Raw genomic sequence first — 17,777 nt, 5'->3', positions numbered from 1 at the left:
ACCTCAAATACAACTGCATGCTTCAGCTTTGTTTTGTAATCCAATTAGGTTTTTTCAGGCAGTACCCGCAAAGAAATCACAGACATGCATCTGAAAGGGGTGCGATTAATGCGAACACGGCATGACAATGCCTACAAACACCGCACGACGTTCCAAGCAAGTTCATCAGCTTACCTGTCATATTGCAGTACACAAGGAACGGTCCCAGGGGCCCACTGCCATCAGAATCGATATAATAGAAGCCTGAAGCACTCCCTTTGTGCTTATAAGCTTCGCACGACTGCTCATAGATGGCTGCAAGAGAACAGTTTAGATCGTCAGTGGAATGACTTTATCGTGTTTTTTATTTGTGTTCAAGGGGAATCGTTTTCTGCGTGAAACCTCAGCATGGCGCATCTATTTCCATTTGTTCAGAATAATCTAGAATGTATGTTGTCAGAGACAAAGGTCTGTGGCCAATTCCAAGTGTCAAAATAATAGAGGGTTTGAGGCAATGTGGGCAAATACATGTGGAAAGCAATTACTTAATGGAGAAGGAAAAAAACGGGGAACATTGAGACGAGTTGTTACTTTTGGTATAGCCAAGTCAAGTCTAATCTCTGTCCTGGGAAACCTTCATAATGTGAATGTCACCTGACATAAAGAAACAGCTGCAGGGCTTTCCTTGCAGAGCTTGACATTAAAGCACAGGAGCAGAACCTGTTTATGTGTAGTTTTCATTGTGCTACCTTTTAAAGGGCCACCTCGGACAATAATATATATCGCCCCGCAAAAATGTGTGTTGTCAGTTCTCCCTACAGTGTGACAATTGTCAGAGGCATTCTAGCATTTGTCCAGCTTATTTAATCAGCAGGCCCCTGCTGCTGGATGGCAGCAAGTATATACATTAATGGTCTAATGCATATCTGTTAAAGGAACTGTGTCCCGCTTCTTTCTAGTACCTCTCTGGGATTCATTCTTCCGTTCTCCACACATTATAAAGTCATTAATCCATTAAGGGTCCGCGCATGTTATGTGACTGTACTGTATTTAAGAGATCATAAATGCACATTTCAACTCATTCAAACTACTGGATTCCGGTGTTTTAAATGTAGAGGACGAGCAAATCGAACATGGTTACATACATATGACATGAGCAAATAAAGGCAGATTCTGTTTTTTAAAATTAAAATACCTTTTGTGGTTTTATAGTTAAAGGAACATGTATGTCATACAGTAAAGCAATGCTGGGAATCATTTAAACATAATATGGATGTAGAAATTCTGGGGAATAAAAAATGACAATGATAAAACTTAAGAGAGAGGCAGAACAAACATTCATCTCGCAAATACAATTATGTGAATAACGATACAGTATACAGTAATAAGCCTAATAACAGATGAGCAGAATTCTGCTCAGTATTTCTCATTCTAGAGCTATTGATACTGGGCACTGCAATTCCTTCATCAAAACTACAGAGTATAGGATTTTGGCTACTACTATGAGGCAATTAGAGTTTCCACACAGATTCCCTCATGTTTTGTCCCTGCATTTGACCAGAAATATAGGCTGATTTTTAGGACCGAAGTCTCCTGGTAAAATACTTTGTACAACTGAGTTACCATAGAATGTGTAGTACCTTGATGACTAGTAAAAGCTGTCATCTCCTGAACTGGGATTACCACAGGACTCATATCACAATGAGACCACTAGGGCCTTAGTTACAAAGGTAAACGTTTGTGTAAGTTTACTATTTTTTTGGTATCTTCAAACAACAAGTTTAATTTTACTAATGGTAGTTTTACAACTGCGGACCCCGCAGTGGGAGTGAAGAACTTCATGCATAAAAAGAAAAGTATACGTATACCTGTGTAAATCAGGCACTTAGGGGCTAAATACGTTACATTAGGAAACGGCTCTGACCATCGGTCGGAGCTGTTTCCTAATGCATCACAATCAGTCGGTTGCATTCCTTACTGACCGACCCAAATTGGTGGTGTTGGAGGAATCTGACCGTTCATTCTGACTGGCTTCCACCAGGCTCTGAGCCCGTCTGCCAGTCGGAATGACTTCAGAAACCCCAAGGTTGACTCTTTCCGCCCGAGGGATTACAATGTCTAATTCCAAAAGCTTTTCTGTGCCGGTCTTAATGACACAGAAAGGCTTTCAGAAGTCGACTTTGGGGCCCCCATGGCTGCAAAGCCTCCGGTTGGTGGCTGAGGGGGCACCTATGCTGAACCCATGTTGAACCCTGCCATGGGGTACAGGGGTGAACAGGCACCTCTTCGTTTTACAATGAGAACATGCATTCTGGTCGGGATGCATGCTCCAATTTAAAGAATAGGAGTGCGACCGAACACTGTATGGTCACATCCTAATTGGTCGGTCAGGACTGTCTACAGGAGGTCGGGCGGTACCATTACTGAAACGATGTCGAGTGGACTTAAGTCTGCCTGACATTGTAATTAGGCCCAAAGTGTGTTCACTTTCAACTGACATGGAGGAACAAGCAGACAGAAACATCATAAAGTGGACGCAAAAATTAGAAATAGCTTTGCAATCAATTCATCAACTTTAAATTGGTAGCAAATTCACAAATATCAGATCAGTGCATTTTATCAGGGACATGTCCATAAGAAGCTTCTAGATAATCCCAGGATAATAATCGGTGTACAACAAGACTCATGCATGCATCTGTGAATCAGCACTTAATGAGCACTTTCACCCTGTAGAATGCTTACAAAATTCTGATTGATAATTGGTGCAGCAATGCTAATATTCTAGAGTAGACTCTAGACATACTTCTCCTTTTTTGGTTGACTGTTTACTCCACACTCATCGTGAAAATCACCTAAACCTTCAAGATATATACGGGAACCCACTACTAAAATAATGTGATCTAGAACATGGTGGTTCTATTTGTTTCTTTTCAGCACCTACATCAAGAACAGATTGGTTAATGAACACTCAAACAACAGGTCGCCTGGGGAATCTCATCCTCATTAAGTGGAGGAAGGCAATATTGTTTTATATATTTGGGCTGGGTTTCATAGAAATCTGTTTATTCGGGTATATTGTGATATCTTACGCTGATATAATTGGAACTCTAGTCCAGTCCATCTCTTCTTGAAGAAGATTCAAATTCCTTTTACTCACTTGGAAAATGCACAGGTCTCATATTGAAGGTGCTTGCATTTCATGGCATTGATTGGTCAGCTCTGGCTTAATGAAGTAACCTTTCTTCTAATCGCTGCTGATTTTTTCTTGACAAATCTTCTTTGATTTCAAGCAATACTGTTACTTAAATCTGCCCAGTGTAGAAAGATTTGCACTTGGGTAGACCACATTAGGGCTCTGCCAGCGACAGAAAGAGCAATTGCCCAGGATGTCATTCAAAAACATGGTTTTCAACAATGTGCATTGGTCAGCAGGGCCAATTGTTGCTATCTGTCAATCTTAGGGTTGTCCCAAATGACTCTCTTTAAAAAAAATCCTAATAATAATTCCAAGTTTTTAAAGAACTGCCACAGGTGTAACTGGTTATATATATATATATCAATCATATTAAGGGTGGATATAACTCATGAATTAGTTAGTCTTAATAAGAAAAAGCAGAAATTTCAAGGATTGATTCAAGGCTCTTTGCTACATTCAGATAGTTAAATTACTTTCTGAGTAACTTTTTTATCCATTTGCCACCCTGCTGGATAAACTCTTTAAGGAAAGTACTGCACGGTTTTGAATAAGTATAGCAAAAATGGTTTAGAGCAGCTTTTCTGATCCCAGACCCCAAATAGGTGTTGTGTTTGTCAGGTTCTTCTCTACTCTGACTCAACACTTAAGAATTATAGCTTCTTAATAAAGGAGACTCCAGCATTGAGAAAAAACCTTAACATTGAGTTGTCTTGAAAGCACTTAAAAAAAACCTTTATGTATTGAATGCGCTTCTAACTCTATATATATATCACAATTCATTTTTTTTCAAAAAGGACGGTGCACAAAGAAGCAATATTCAGAGTATTTCTAACATCTTCAGTTATTAAGTTCTTTATTATTCCAATCTTTTAAAAAAGCCTCAGCCAACGCTTTTCGTTCCAATGGAACTTCGTCAGGGCTCGATGATCTCGTGAGATTTAGTACATGGGGTCCCAGGTCATAGTAGGCCAGACAAATTCATTTATTCCATCTTCACCCAGTCTTTATATAGATAAAATATGAAGGTTACATCTGTTTCATTCGCGAGGACCAGCGGTTCCTCAAATTCTGGCACACGAGCCGTCACACAGTTTTTATATAAAGCGACAAAGAGAGTTGCATCTGTAACATCAATCACTCTCAGAGGTACCCCTAGTCCTGGCACGTGTACCTCCTATCATCGCGTGTGGACTGTTGCAACCAAATTCACAATGGGTGAGTAAAAAATGGCTTGAAATGTATAATTCGACCCGTGAGCCCAACCGTCCTTCGAGGGTAATGATAAACCCTCAAGGAAACAATAATCATAAAGGTCCAATGATATAGAACCACGTCTTTATCCCAAACGAGAGTACATCACAATATCAAAAATAAGGTACATCCATGCGGCCCATCACTCATGTGGCCATTTAACCTGAATGCGAACACACGACCCCTCGTATAAGGAACTCGTACAATTTATGTATACATTTCAAGTGTGTCATGGGTTTACTATAATTTAAGGTATTTTAAAGCTCTTCATATTTATAATCTAGAACATAGACACTGTCAGATTTCATTGACAGAACCAATTCTCAGAATTACTTCACTGTTATCTGGCACGTCACATACTTTGCTGCTCAAATGAAAGTACATGTAAAATGTAGCTGTCTTGTCAATATCATTAACAACCAATCCTCCATCAGCAGAAAATGTGTTTACCCCAGGCGTGGTAAATTTTGCCTGAAATATCACAAACCAGTTATATTCTGAATCCCCCACTTTCCAGTTTTTCACCTTTCTACCTAAGATTATGCAGAATTGCTGTGAGAACGTTTTGAGCTCCTGCCAATAGAAATAAGACTTCAAGTAGACAAATAGTAGAATCTCTTACAACCCCCTTCCACATTTAGCGGTGATGGGTGATAGTTTTTAGGGGTTGGGGTCATTTTAAGAGCTCGGAGTCAGGGTTGTTTTAAAGGATGGGGGGACGGTAACGTTTTTAGGTCTATGGGGGTCAGGTTACTTTTTAGGGCGGGTGGGGTAGTTTTTAGGGCTTAGGGGCAAGGAAGTTTTTAGGGCTCTCACAGATGGTTGGTTTTTAGGTGGGAAGGGTAGTTTTAGGTCTCAGAGCTGGGGTTTGGAGTACATTTTAGGGCTCAGGGTGGGGGCAGGTATTGGGATACTTTTTTGGGCTGGAGCAGGGTAGTCTTTGGGGAGGGTGGGTTAGCTTTTAGGAGGGAGAGGGTAGTTTTAGCACTCAGGGCACAGGGCAGGGGTGGGGGGTAGCACTTACCTGAAAAGTCTTAACCACGCATATGTCTTTGCCATACATGCTTTAGCAACACATATTTTGTTATAAAGTCATGCGTGGTAAAGCCATATGTGTGGTTAAGGCTTGCGTGGTTCAGAATGCATGAAACCAGCATGCATGGTTAACTTATGCGTTCTTCCATCACACAACCTCAGCAAACACACAGTGATAACTGCCTTACACACAGGGACACACACACCAGCTGTGTTGCCCTCCCTTTGGGTTTACAACTCATGGGCTGCCTGTCATTCAATCATGGTACAGTCTCGGCTAGATTTTGCACCCAGCTTTACCAGCCAGAATTCAGTAATGGCTTTACCTCAAACAGCTTCTGAATCGACCTTTAGTGTGGGTGTAGAAAAAGCAGATTTTCTGCGGGGAGCATAAAGAAAAAATAACGAGATGTGGTAATGCGTATGCCCTTTAGATTTCCAAATAGTCATTTTTGCACCTGAAGGACATTCTACAAGCATACATTGTGCACAAGTAAATACTCTTGTAAAACCATGAAGGAAATGTGTTGCAAAGGCCGGAGTAATGATATGGGAGAACATTTCTAACTTGAATTGTTTACATTTCTGCAAATCAGGTCGATACTATTTTGCTGGCGTGAAGATATGTAAATTAAGTTACCATGCTGATGTGCTGTGCTGTCTGCTGCTTACCTGCTACCTCATGGAGGTGTTTGTTAGCACCTTTGTTGCCAACAGAGTAATTTCTTCTAAATATGAAGGAGCAGCAGTCTTTTTTAATGAGAGGAAGCAGCTCTATTTTTAATCAGTCTGTGAGTGTCTATCCTCGGATTTATCATTTTGCAACTTCAAGGTAATCTGTGTGTAGTGCTCACAAACAGGTGCATAGCGTGGGAGCCGGGGACAATGCGAACAGTGGCCCCCTACTCCTTCATGGGGTCAAATTCAGACCAAGTCGAAGGAATAACAGAGAGATGTGGGAACCTCAGGGACCCTCATCACAATCTGGTGGGGTCCATCATTTTGCGTTATACCGCTACTCAGAAACAATTTTGAACACAATCAACAGGCAGCTGCAATTCCATTCCTTAGCATTTTACAGGTGAGGGTTCTCTGTAAATGCACCATAGTCTGTTCTTGTAATACACATCTGGTCGTGTAATATCGAGGCAATTTGAAATTAGGTGGTTCTATCTCAAAGCATGGTTCTTGCAAGTAAAAATAAATCTACCTGCAGTTTAACCCTGCCAGAAACAAAAAAAACAGGAATGAGCACACTGATCTAAGAATAGCATAACTGATTCTCGTCAATTTAGACTCTGCGGTAAAGGGTAGTAACCCAGGGCGGCCTAGTCAATGGCCAAATATATTGTTTTTAATCAAGAACCAACAGCATCAAGCAGCTAAGAACGATCAATTAATAGAGGAGTGATCGGGCCGGAAGCGATCTAAAACCCAGAATCTGACACATGGGGCCGTCGGAAACACCTGAGCCAAAGGGGCCGGGAGGCATGCAATCTGCAGCTCTTAAATACTAAGCAGGGGTGATTTACAGCCAACAACACTGTATGAGGACGCTGATCCAAATTGTACTGTGTTGCCGGCTTCGTCAAATTGAAATCTATTATTTATTAAGAAATCTCAACTCATGTATCATTAATGATATCAGATGGGTAACAGTAACGACATTTAATACAATCTCTGTGAAATATTGCATGCCGTGCAAGTCTCTCTTTTGAAAGCATATTCCGATGGGACCTACTGCTGTATGCGGGCATCTGCTGCTCATTGGCGCCTTGCATCTCTTCAAGCTGACACTGACACTATTCTACAGGTGGGGGCTTAAGTGATGGCTTAATTGGTCTCTTCCAGCTTGCTAATGGATGGGGAGAGCCGAGCCGAGCAAAGTGGCTGGTGTGACCCAAGGAGCCAAAGCACGAACGGAGAGCAGTTCAAATATTTGACCTGTATATAATGCAACAAACATGCTAAAATATGATAAAGAATTTAAAAAGCAATAGATCATATCAATGCACTGAGGGACTTTTTAAACGTGACAGTTTCTAAACATGAACTTGGAAACTTTCATGGACCTTCTGCTTATAGATTATGATGCCATGACAATATTGTTGTTGTATATTGAGCAACATTGTCTTTTAAACCATAAACAAGAGCGTTTATTTTATAGGACACATCCAGAACTTCATACCTTCATGCAAGACACTGGGAAGTAAAGATATCTGGCTAAATTTAGGGGCATGTTCATGAAGGCTTTGCGCCATGCTTGTGTCACGCAACGTGGTACATGCACGACCCAAACATCTGAGTCATATTTATAAAGCCAATCAAAGCCACTTTGCGTAGCCTTGAATGACTGCAGAAATATGGAGTAATTCAGCTCAGCACAGATCACTGCATTGCCTTACTTTGCTCAAGGGAGGCACTCCATGGGTGTTGCAGATGGGTGTTCTCACACAACCCCGTGTTTTTTTTATGCATTTCCAGATTTACAAGGACTTATAAACCTGGGAATGCATCAAAATCTTATGCCTGAGGTAAAGCTTAACGAGTTGAAATATCTTTATTTCTCCTCGTTTTTTCATTCTGCAGCACACATACAAAGAGGAAAACACCTCTATGGATTGTTATTGTGCAGGAAGGTACCCCTTCCTGACCAAAAACAATCAACCCTCTAATGCAGGCACTCTTGCCAAATGGTGCGAGGGAGCCTCCGTTGGCACTATGCTGCTCAAAAGGCACCAGAACAGGGGGAAAGGACAGGAATGCACTGTATTCGATCATTACTGTGCATTCCTGCCCTGTCTCTGGATGCATGGCAGCACAGCAAGGTATCTTGCTGCACTGTCCTGCGCCACAATTCCAGAAAATATGGCCCATAGTATGCTGAAGCGGTATAAAAGGGGGTGGTGATGGACGGAGCATCAGAACCAATCAAACACTCACACCCAGTCAAAAGATCTGAGTTTGATCCATCACCGTTCTTTAGACCACTCTGCCACCCCAGTTCAGACATGGCTATATGCAAATCAGTCTGACCCTGTGCCTCACGGGAACAGTCCAGCCCGAACTGCCAAGCCATGCCTTCCCTGGACCGGAAACAAACTTCCGAGGACCGGTTTCTGGCATTCCAGCCATCTTCAGCCCGGCTTGCTTGAATCCAGTGACAAAGTGAGCAAGGGACTCACGCCTGAGCATACCCTGCCACACTTATGGCGGCCAAAGCGGTACAAAAGGGGGTGGTGATGGACGGAGCATCAGAACCAATCAAACACTCACACCCAGTCAAAAGATCTGGGTTTGATCCATCACCGTTCTTTCACCACCCCTTTTTGTACCGCTTTTGGCCGCATAAGTGTGGCAGGGTATGCTCAGACGTGAGTCCCTTGCTCACTTTGCCACTGGATTCAAGCAAGCTGGGCTGAAGACGGCTGGAATGCCAGAAACCGGTCCTCGGAAGCTAGTTTCCGGTCCAGGGAAGGCATGGCTTGGCATTTCGGGCTGGACTGTTCCCATGAGGCACAGGGTCAGACTGATTTGCATATAGCCATGTCTGAACTGGGGTGGCAGAGTGGGCTAAAGAACGGTGATGGATCAAACCCATATCTTTTGACTGGGTGTGAGTGTTTGATTGGTTTAGATGCTCCGTCCATCACACCCCCTTTTGTACCGCTTTTGGCCGCCATAAGTGTGGCAGGCTATGCTCAGACGTGAGTCCCTTGCTCACTTTGCCACTGGATTCAAGCAAGCCGGGCTGAAGACGGCTGGAATGCCAGAAACCGGTCCTCGGAAGCTTGTTTCCGGTCCAGGGAAGGCATGGCTTGGCAGTTCGGGCTGGAGTGTTCCCATGAGGCACAGGGTCAGACTGATTTGCACATAGCCATGTCTGAACTGGGGTGGCAGAGTGGGCTAAAGAACGGTGATGGATCAAACCCAGATCTTTTGACTGGGTGTGAGTGTTTGATTGGTTCAGATGCTCGGTCCATCACTACCCTCTTTTGTACCGCTTTTGGCCGCCATAAGTGTGGCAGGGTATGCTCAGACGTGAGTCCCTTGCTCACTTTGCCACTGGATTCAAGCAAGCCGGGCTGAAGACGGCTGGAATGCCAGAAACCGGTCCTCGGAAGCTTGTTTCCGGTCCAGGGAAGGCATGGCTTGGCAGTTCGGGCTGGACTGTTCCAATGAGGCACAGGGTCAGACTGATTTGCATATAGCCATGTCTGAACTGGGGTGGCAGAGTGGGCTAAAGAACGGTGATGGATAAAACCCAGATCTTTTGACTGGGTGTGAGTGTTTGATTGGTTCAGATGCTCCGTCCATCACCACCCCCTTTTGTACCGCTTTTGGCCGCCATAAGTGTGGCAGGGTATGCTCAGACGTGAGTCCCTTGCTCACTTTGCCACTGGATTCAAGCAAGCCTGGCTGAAGACGGCTGGAATGCCAGAAAGCGGTCCTCGCAAGCTTGTTTCCGGTCCAGGGAAGACATGGCTTGGCAGTTCGGGCTGGACTGTTCCCATGAGGCACAGGGTCAGACTGCTTTGCATATAGCCATGTCTGAACTGGGGTGGCAGAGTGGGCTAAAGAACGGTGATGGATCAAACCCAGATCTTTTGACTGGGTGTGAGTGTTTGATTGGTTCAGATGCTCCGTCCATCACCACCCCCTTTTGTACCGCCATAGTATGCTGAAGCAGAGAAGCCAGGATATGAACCCAGATTTCTTGGTTACACAATGTGAATGGGAAGGAATCATTGCACTATCTGGATTGATTTCTTCCTCACTTTCACATTTAATACAAAAAGAATAGAGTGTTTACAGTCTACAGAGCTACAACATACTCTTGATTAGGTAAATACACCTATCTAATGTTAAACCAATCTGACAAAATATGTCTTTCTATACAAAAAAGTGACACTTTGAGTTAGTGGAAGGCAAGACATAATTTATATGTTAATATCACTGACTTTGACCTATTTAACAAAGATGACATTCCCAGAAGTAGTACAACACCTGAGTCACTGCAAAGACACACGTTACCAAAACATGAATAGGATGAAGGACCGAAGAGTTTGGGAGTCCACAGAGCATTGGAGGTTTGGGATGAGACAGAGTGGAGGTAGGAGCATAGTTTGAAAGAGGTTCATGATGAGTCAGAGAGTAGAGGTATTGGAAGAGTTTTAAGGGCTTTTATTGGGTTTGCTCTGAAGTAGGTTGAATATTTATAAACATACAGACACATACCCACATAATTGCAGATGTTAACATAGTACAAATATGCGAAATAGTCTTCCTAAGTTGCTTGTCAGGGGTCTTCCAGGTGAAAATGACAGAGCCCTGCCACATTTAGAGAAGGTTGACCACCAATAGATTGCTCTGCCCAGGACATCTATGGCCTGAATAGAGTTCCCAGGCATCCAAAGGTATTTTAAAAACAGAATTAAAAAAAAAGTGTTTTGCATGGCAACAAAACAAACTGGCCTGAATTGGCAAAGTGCTATGCCTTCACTGCCTCCTCCTCTCCAGTAGTTACATTGAAGCCAGTGAGATCTCCACCAGGCAGGTAAGGACCTCACAATAGGACAAAGCCTCTGCTGGACTGATGGGCTAACAGACCACTTTCCCTGCTATAAATGACCCTTTTAGTCCTTGAATATTTCATGATGTTGTTCTCTTTTCATTTAGCAGTACAAATGTTGTTAATTTTTAAAGAGTACACTGTGTTCATTTAAACAGTACATTTCGATTTTGATTGAGCGGATCCCCATGCATATCTAAATACCTTCTAACATCCCAATGATTTGTTCAATATATGACTTTAGAGGTTTTAAGTGTGTACATTTGTGCAGACTTTAAATGCAGCAAAACTATTCAAATAGTACAATACTCAATCGCCTGTTTGGAAGTGTTAGTCTTCCAGCTGGCAAGGCTCAAGGATGTAGTCAGCAATTGTAACTCAAAATATGATGCATCATCTTCGAGACACCACTTAAACTCTTTTGCCAAAAGATACAAGTAAGGCAAAGCTGTAATTTGAAGTGCTGGAAGTCGCTTCTCCACTATGATGAATAATCTGCTTTGACCCAGTCCAAGGTTTTACTTTTGGCTTAAGGAACGTGTTTGGTTTTCAAAATTCTCCCATAGGGTAACGCTGTAATCTAAAGTTCAGTCGGGAGACATGAGGTCAGATACCTTTAGCACTAGATCCACACAACAGTGAGCAGTACAAACAAATAGGTGCAAGCAGAAGTCAGGAGTCAATGGATCTTCTTTCTTTCAGGAGGACCTTTTCCTACGGATGTAGTCTTCCCACATCCAGGAATGTGCAGAGGAGGAGGTGATAAGCTGTTGCTCTGATCCTGTGCACGAGCAAGTGTTTGGCGAATTTGTTTTACCTAATTCTGACTAGATTATTACTCTATGTCCACCTCATTTTGTTGAACTTCCTCTTTGCTTTACTGTAAAACATTCCCAGTGGCCCCCAAATTCAATACAGGTATCCCGTTCTTCCATTAGAAGGGGCGCAGCCTTACCCTAAACCACTGCCCTAGTTAGATAATTGCTCCCCCTCTATCAGGGCAAATTACCATTTCCTCTCTCTCTACTTGGACTGCTAATGAAAGTCAGCAGTTCAAGACAGTCTCATTTGCCCTCTACACATCAAAAGAGGTAGTATGAGGCCTGTCTTCTGTTCTGCTAACCGGTTCTCCACCAATCCCGATGGCTAATCCATGTTAAGTGGGCAGTTGCTTACAACACCCCTGTCTTCTGAAACAAGACGCGAGGCTATTGTCCTTTTGAGAGAAGTGTCATTATAATATAAATATGTTTAACTGCATGACACAGGCAATTTTCCTTATCAACTGTCAACTCAGTGCTTGTAAACTGCATCTCAGCCATAGCCAAGTGGCTCTTCTGTTGTATATGTATGTTGCATATGTGCGTGCTGTAAAGATAAACAGAAGCCCAAATATGATATTAAAGTCTTATTCCATTTGTGAATTTTCGGTGCCAATTACCAATGCCATACAGGAAGGGTAAATATGTCTATACGGTACATCTAATCCGCAGTACACATTTCAGATGGAAAGCACGGGTGCTATATTAAGTTTTAGCAGTTGTATTGTGCACAAAGTCCTAAAGCCACAAAACCTGACAGGATCAAATGGGGACTTGATTAAAAAAATTAAGTTTTTTCTTACAAACTCAAACTGTGATTGCACTCAAATAAAGCAGCTCAAACTTTCCGTTTCTATGTTCCTTCAATTAGGCTGACTTCACTAAGGCCGTTTTGCAGTGTGGTAGCTGTAGTCCTTGAACACTGCATGTCGTTTCTCAATCTTCATTTAGCAGTAAATTCTGCTAAGTTTTCAATGAGGTAATCTCTATTAATTTATGCAATTAGTACTGATCAATTTTTGATGGGGTAACCTCCTAAAATCAGAGGCAGTTAGGGCTACTGCAGATGAATTTCAAGAGCAAGTACTATTGAGACATTTTGTAGTAAACCTGAGTTGGTGACGAGGACAGTGTTTTGGGAATTTGATGTATTTGACTCATGTAAAAGAATTCTTTACTAAATGGTTGGAATGTATACAACTCTTTGCAACAAAGATAAATAGTTTTTGTTCTCAAAGTTATGGTGTAAGTAAAAGGTAACATTTTTCAGTTATGAACTATATACAAAAGTGGTTTATTAGTTAGGGTGGATTGGTGTCCACCACAAAGAAAAAAGTCATTACCTTGTGATCTCCAAGGTTCCAGTAATTTACACCTGAGCTTAGTCCTTGGTCCGTGACACACAGCAGAAATGTGTCACTTAGAGTAAATGTGTTAAGCATTTAGTGGTGTTAAAACTGATAAAAGTCCAATACATAACACAGCAAAAATCCTACCCCATCATTAACAAATAGAGAACATTTTATTAAGCAAAATGACAGCAATCCAATAATTGGAACCAGGGATATGACAGTTCAAAGATTTATTATTATTATTATTATTATTATTGAGTTTTATATCGCGCCTGGTTACCCTTGGGCATCCCCGCGCTCATCCAGAGAGATACGCCAAAGCAAGAGACACAGGAATTAGGCAGGGAACAAATGAGTTTTTAAAAGTTTACGAAACCGCAGGGTGCTCGTTTCCAAGCGCAAGTGCAGCGGGAGGGAATTCCACAGTGTTGCCACATTTATGGAGAATCTTCTGCCACCGGTTCTTGCCTTCCTGACCCTCGCAACTTGCAACAGATGTAGATGATCTGAACGAAGGGCACGAGAGGCCTTATAGGATTGAACCATATCCCGCAGGATAGGTGGGCCTTTCCCTTGCAAAATTTTGTGGGCCATACAAAGTGCCTTGAATTTCACCCTCTCTCTAACAGGGAGCCAATGTAGCGCCTTCAGCGCAGGGCGAGCTGACTGACGCCTGGGAAGGTCCGTCAGGAGCCTGGCGGCCGCATTTTGCACTTGCTGCAGTTTGTTTAAGGTAGATTCTGGGGCCCCCAAAAACAGCGCATTGCTAAAATCTAGCCATGAGATAATGAGCCCCTGGATGAGTAATCTCCTGGCGGCCACTGGGAGGAGAGGTAGAATCTTCCGGGCTGACCGGAGCAGACCGAAACACACGCCTGCGGTCTTTTTCGCGTGTGTCTTAAAAGAAAGGTCCTGCTCCAGCCACACCCCCAAGCTCTTGATCTCCTGTTTGGGGGTGGGTGCAACTCCCAGGCAACTAGGCCAACTACTAGGTGTATTTAAGTGAAAATAGTGCAAAAAAGCTCAAAGCAAGAATGATAGTTAATGGTTAAAGTTGGTCAGGACAAAACCGCAATTTGAGGCTGATCGTGATGGAGCATGTGTAGGATACACCAAGTAGATGGAAGTATGGAAGTTTGAAAAAGTTACCACGTCCCAATCTAAAAAGGGACTTTGTCATTTTTCTGAAGAAAAACTCTTCTCCATGAGGGACAAACCTGACATTCAATCTGTTTGCAGTGGACTGTTGATGGCATCCTTTTTGAGGTTGGTCCCCTTAAAACTCTAGGGCTTGTGAGCAGAACATTTGAAAAAGCTCCCAAAGTTCTTTTGGTACCCAAGCAATGGCAAGGGTACACCTCCAAGGCCCACAGGACCTCAGAAAAAACACTTAGAGATGTTCAGAGTGTTAGGTAGAAGTCAATGGTGAAGTCCAGACCAGGTCCAGTTGCCACTGGTCAGCTGAGAGCCTTTACAAGAATGTCCTCCACAGCTTGTTAGGTTTCTGGACCAACCCAGAGGATCAGACATGTGATCCTTGGAGATCTCTCTGTCCTTGTATTTCAAGAGGTAGAGGGTTCAACCTCTGCAGGCCGTTCTAACAAGTCACTGTTGCTAAATGCAGCAGGTTCAGTCCACTGGTATCCTTTTCAGTAGTTTTCTGAGGAAAGCTAGGTGAGGGTCCAGTTTTTGTAAGGTTCACCAGTCTGTGGGTGAGGGACACACTAAGATTTTCCTAGTTCCTCCTGGTTCAGTGGAGTAAGGGATCCCATGCCCTGACTCACCTACTTTAGAATAGTTCCAGTCCACTTTAGTGCAAAGAGGCCTAAAATGCAATTCATCAGGGCAAATACAAGATGGCAAAGGTCTTCGGCTACACTATCAAGTGGGTGTAATTGGAGAATGTACTTATCCCAGTGTCATCCAATATCTAACATTAAAATCTAATTTGAAGCAGGCAATTTATCCACAACAAACCTAGAAACAGAATACTGGTAGAACAAAGAAGGTTCCTTCAGCAAACAGATGGGGTATTTACAAGAATGTTGTCATTCTTCTGGTTCCCTTTGAAAGGCACACCATTTTTGCATGTGCTTTAGGTAGACCAGTCATGCAAGATTTGACACTGTGGTGTCAACAGAGAAGGGGCACAACCCACACTCTGCATATTCTATTAAGCTCCGTAATCAATTGGATTACTATTTTTTGCTTAGTTTTATATAGCACAAACTCAACTCGAAGGTATCAGAGCGCTTTAAATGAGCACCACTTGTGTTTTTTATAGAGTTTTATATAGTGCAAACTCGACCCGAACATATCAGAGCAATTTACATGAGCACCAGTTTCGTTACAGATGGACACGGAGAGATTAAGGGCCAGATGTAGGTCGGCAAATACCGGTCAGTAATGGCCGATTTCGGCCGTTACCGACCGGTATTTGCCAATGGAGATGTAGGGGCCTCAAAACATACAGAATCGGTATATTTACCGATTCGGTAAATTTACCGATTCTGTAAAATACCGAATCGGTAAATTTACCGATTCTGTAAAATACCGAATCGGTAAATACAGATGTAGGTGGCACTGAAAACAGTGCCACAGGCCATTACCGATTCGTTATTTACCATGTAATACTATTGCATGGTAAATAACACATTCTAATGTACATGCACATCTGTGCATGTACGCCTGTGCCATGTGGCACACATACATGCCTTAGGGCATGTATGTTTGTCACATGGCACACAAGCCAGAAACAGGGGTGCAACAGGGTGTCAAAGTGACACCCTGTTCCCCCTTGTCAAATCGGTAATTTTACCGATTCGGTAATTACCAAATCGGTATTTGCCATTGATTCCTATGGCCTTCAAGGCCCATAGGAATCAATGACAAATACCGATTCTCTAATTACAGAATCGGTAAATACCGAATCTTACCGATTCGGTATTTTTACCGATTTTTTTTTCCTACATAGCATTTACCGATTAGTAAATACCGAATCGGTAAAATTCGGTATTTACCATTCGGTAATTTGCTATTACCTACTTCTAGCCCTGTGTGATTTGCCCAGAATCTCAGGACGTTGAGCATCGTTGCCAAGACTTGAACCCAGCTTCCCCAGCTTCGAGGTCAACCACACTAGACGTTAGGACACATTGTCTAATTGGGATGGGTGACTACCCACCTCAAGGAAAAACCACTCCTCTTATCGGGGTGAATCCTCAAAGTCACTAAATGAACCTGAGCATCTTTCTGGTAGCTATGGCACAGAACAGACAGGCTTGTCTTCGGGCAATTATGTAAAGTATTTATGCATTACCAAAACAGTAGTAAAATCGAAATGCAAACCAATAAAAATCCCAAACCAAAATAGCAAAATTGAGCAAAATATAATAAACTAATTACATAAAAATGACAGAAATTCAGTAGGACTTTACCTTATACTAGGAACTTATAGGTATGTTGAATAAACCATTTAAAAATATTCAATTTCAGCCATGTTCAAAGGGGGGACACCGGCACTTTACCAAAGTTGTAAAGCCGGCAAATATATAGGGTCCAAAAAAGGCAAAAAATCTGGGGGTGACCACGTAAAAAAGGCAGATTTCCTATAAGTTCAGAGGAGTCATCTCTGCCCATTCAGGTCAACCTACTGTGTGCCCCTGGTAGGCATTTAACACCTCTTCCAGGATTGAGCACAGGTTGTGATTTGGCAAAAGCTAATGATACTCAGCCACCTGACAGCCCAGACAGGTAAAGAGCAGGTATCTAAAAGTTATGTTTGAACCCCGACTTCACCGTTAAATTGGGTTTCTAATTACAACTGAAAATAGTCGTTTTATTATTTTTCTAGATGGCCCCATCCCCGAGACGTGGCATTAGGTTTTTATTCTTTACTCAGATTTAATACATAGGACAGCTGGTCCTACTATGGTGAAAATAGCTTTTATGGCCTTCTCACTGCAGGGAAATGTTAATGTTAATTTCCTTTATGTCCCGTTTTTAAATAACATGCACCCTGCCTTGGTGGCTTCAAGGCTTAGGTAGGGGTGCCATACTAATATTTTAAAAGGAGGTTTTTTAAATGTAGAAAATAGTTATTTTAACAGGTTGCACTGTAGGGGTTTCACTGCAGCAGGCAGCCTACAATGGTATCTTTGTCACTGGGGGATAGCACAATAAGTGCTGCCGTTCACTGTTGCCATTTTAATTTTTTATGCTGTAGGAGTGTTATTTGCACCGTATACTGTGGCCTTATAATTAAGTTAAATAAGGCAATCAGGGATTAGCCATTTTCTACCTATTTTAGGAGTCTGAGGACATATATAACATAGAGTGGGCACTGGACAGCTGTGCCCAGTGTGGGCAGTCTTAAAATCAGCAATCATATTAATAACAAAATGGGTGTGACCATGCAAAAAGGGGAAGTTTCTCACAAACTACCAACATTTACTTAACAGCACTTCATCACTTCCCAGCAAATTGTTTACCATGCCTCAAAGATTAGCATTTATTTTTAGCTTACCATTCCTTTCTAGTACCATTGCAATAACTCCTGACCCCCCATTGTA

At 42.4% G+C, this 17,777-nt stretch overlaps 1 protein-coding gene across 1 annotated transcript in view; it reads right to left on the bottom strand.

Moving 5' to 3' along the window:
• Window positions 1-17,777, bottom strand: part of CNTNAP4 (contactin associated protein family member 4) — a 1,902,933-nt gene that overhangs the window by 397,130 nt on the left and 1,488,026 nt on the right. The window contains exon 12 of the mRNA XM_078675664.1: window positions 175-294. Within this exon, the coding sequence (XP_078531790.1) occupies window positions 175-294 (120 nt within the window). The remainder of the gene's footprint in view (window positions 1-174; window positions 295-17,777) is intronic.

Source organism: Lissotriton helveticus, chromosome 2_1 (assembly GCF_964261635.1).
Source record: "Lissotriton helveticus chromosome 2_1, aLisHel1.1, whole genome shotgun sequence".
In the NCBI taxonomy this organism is placed as follows: domain Eukaryota; kingdom Metazoa; phylum Chordata; class Amphibia; order Caudata; family Salamandridae; genus Lissotriton; species Lissotriton helveticus.
The sequence above is the reverse complement of the archived record's forward strand: the minus strand, read 5'-3'. Positions and strand labels throughout refer to the sequence as shown.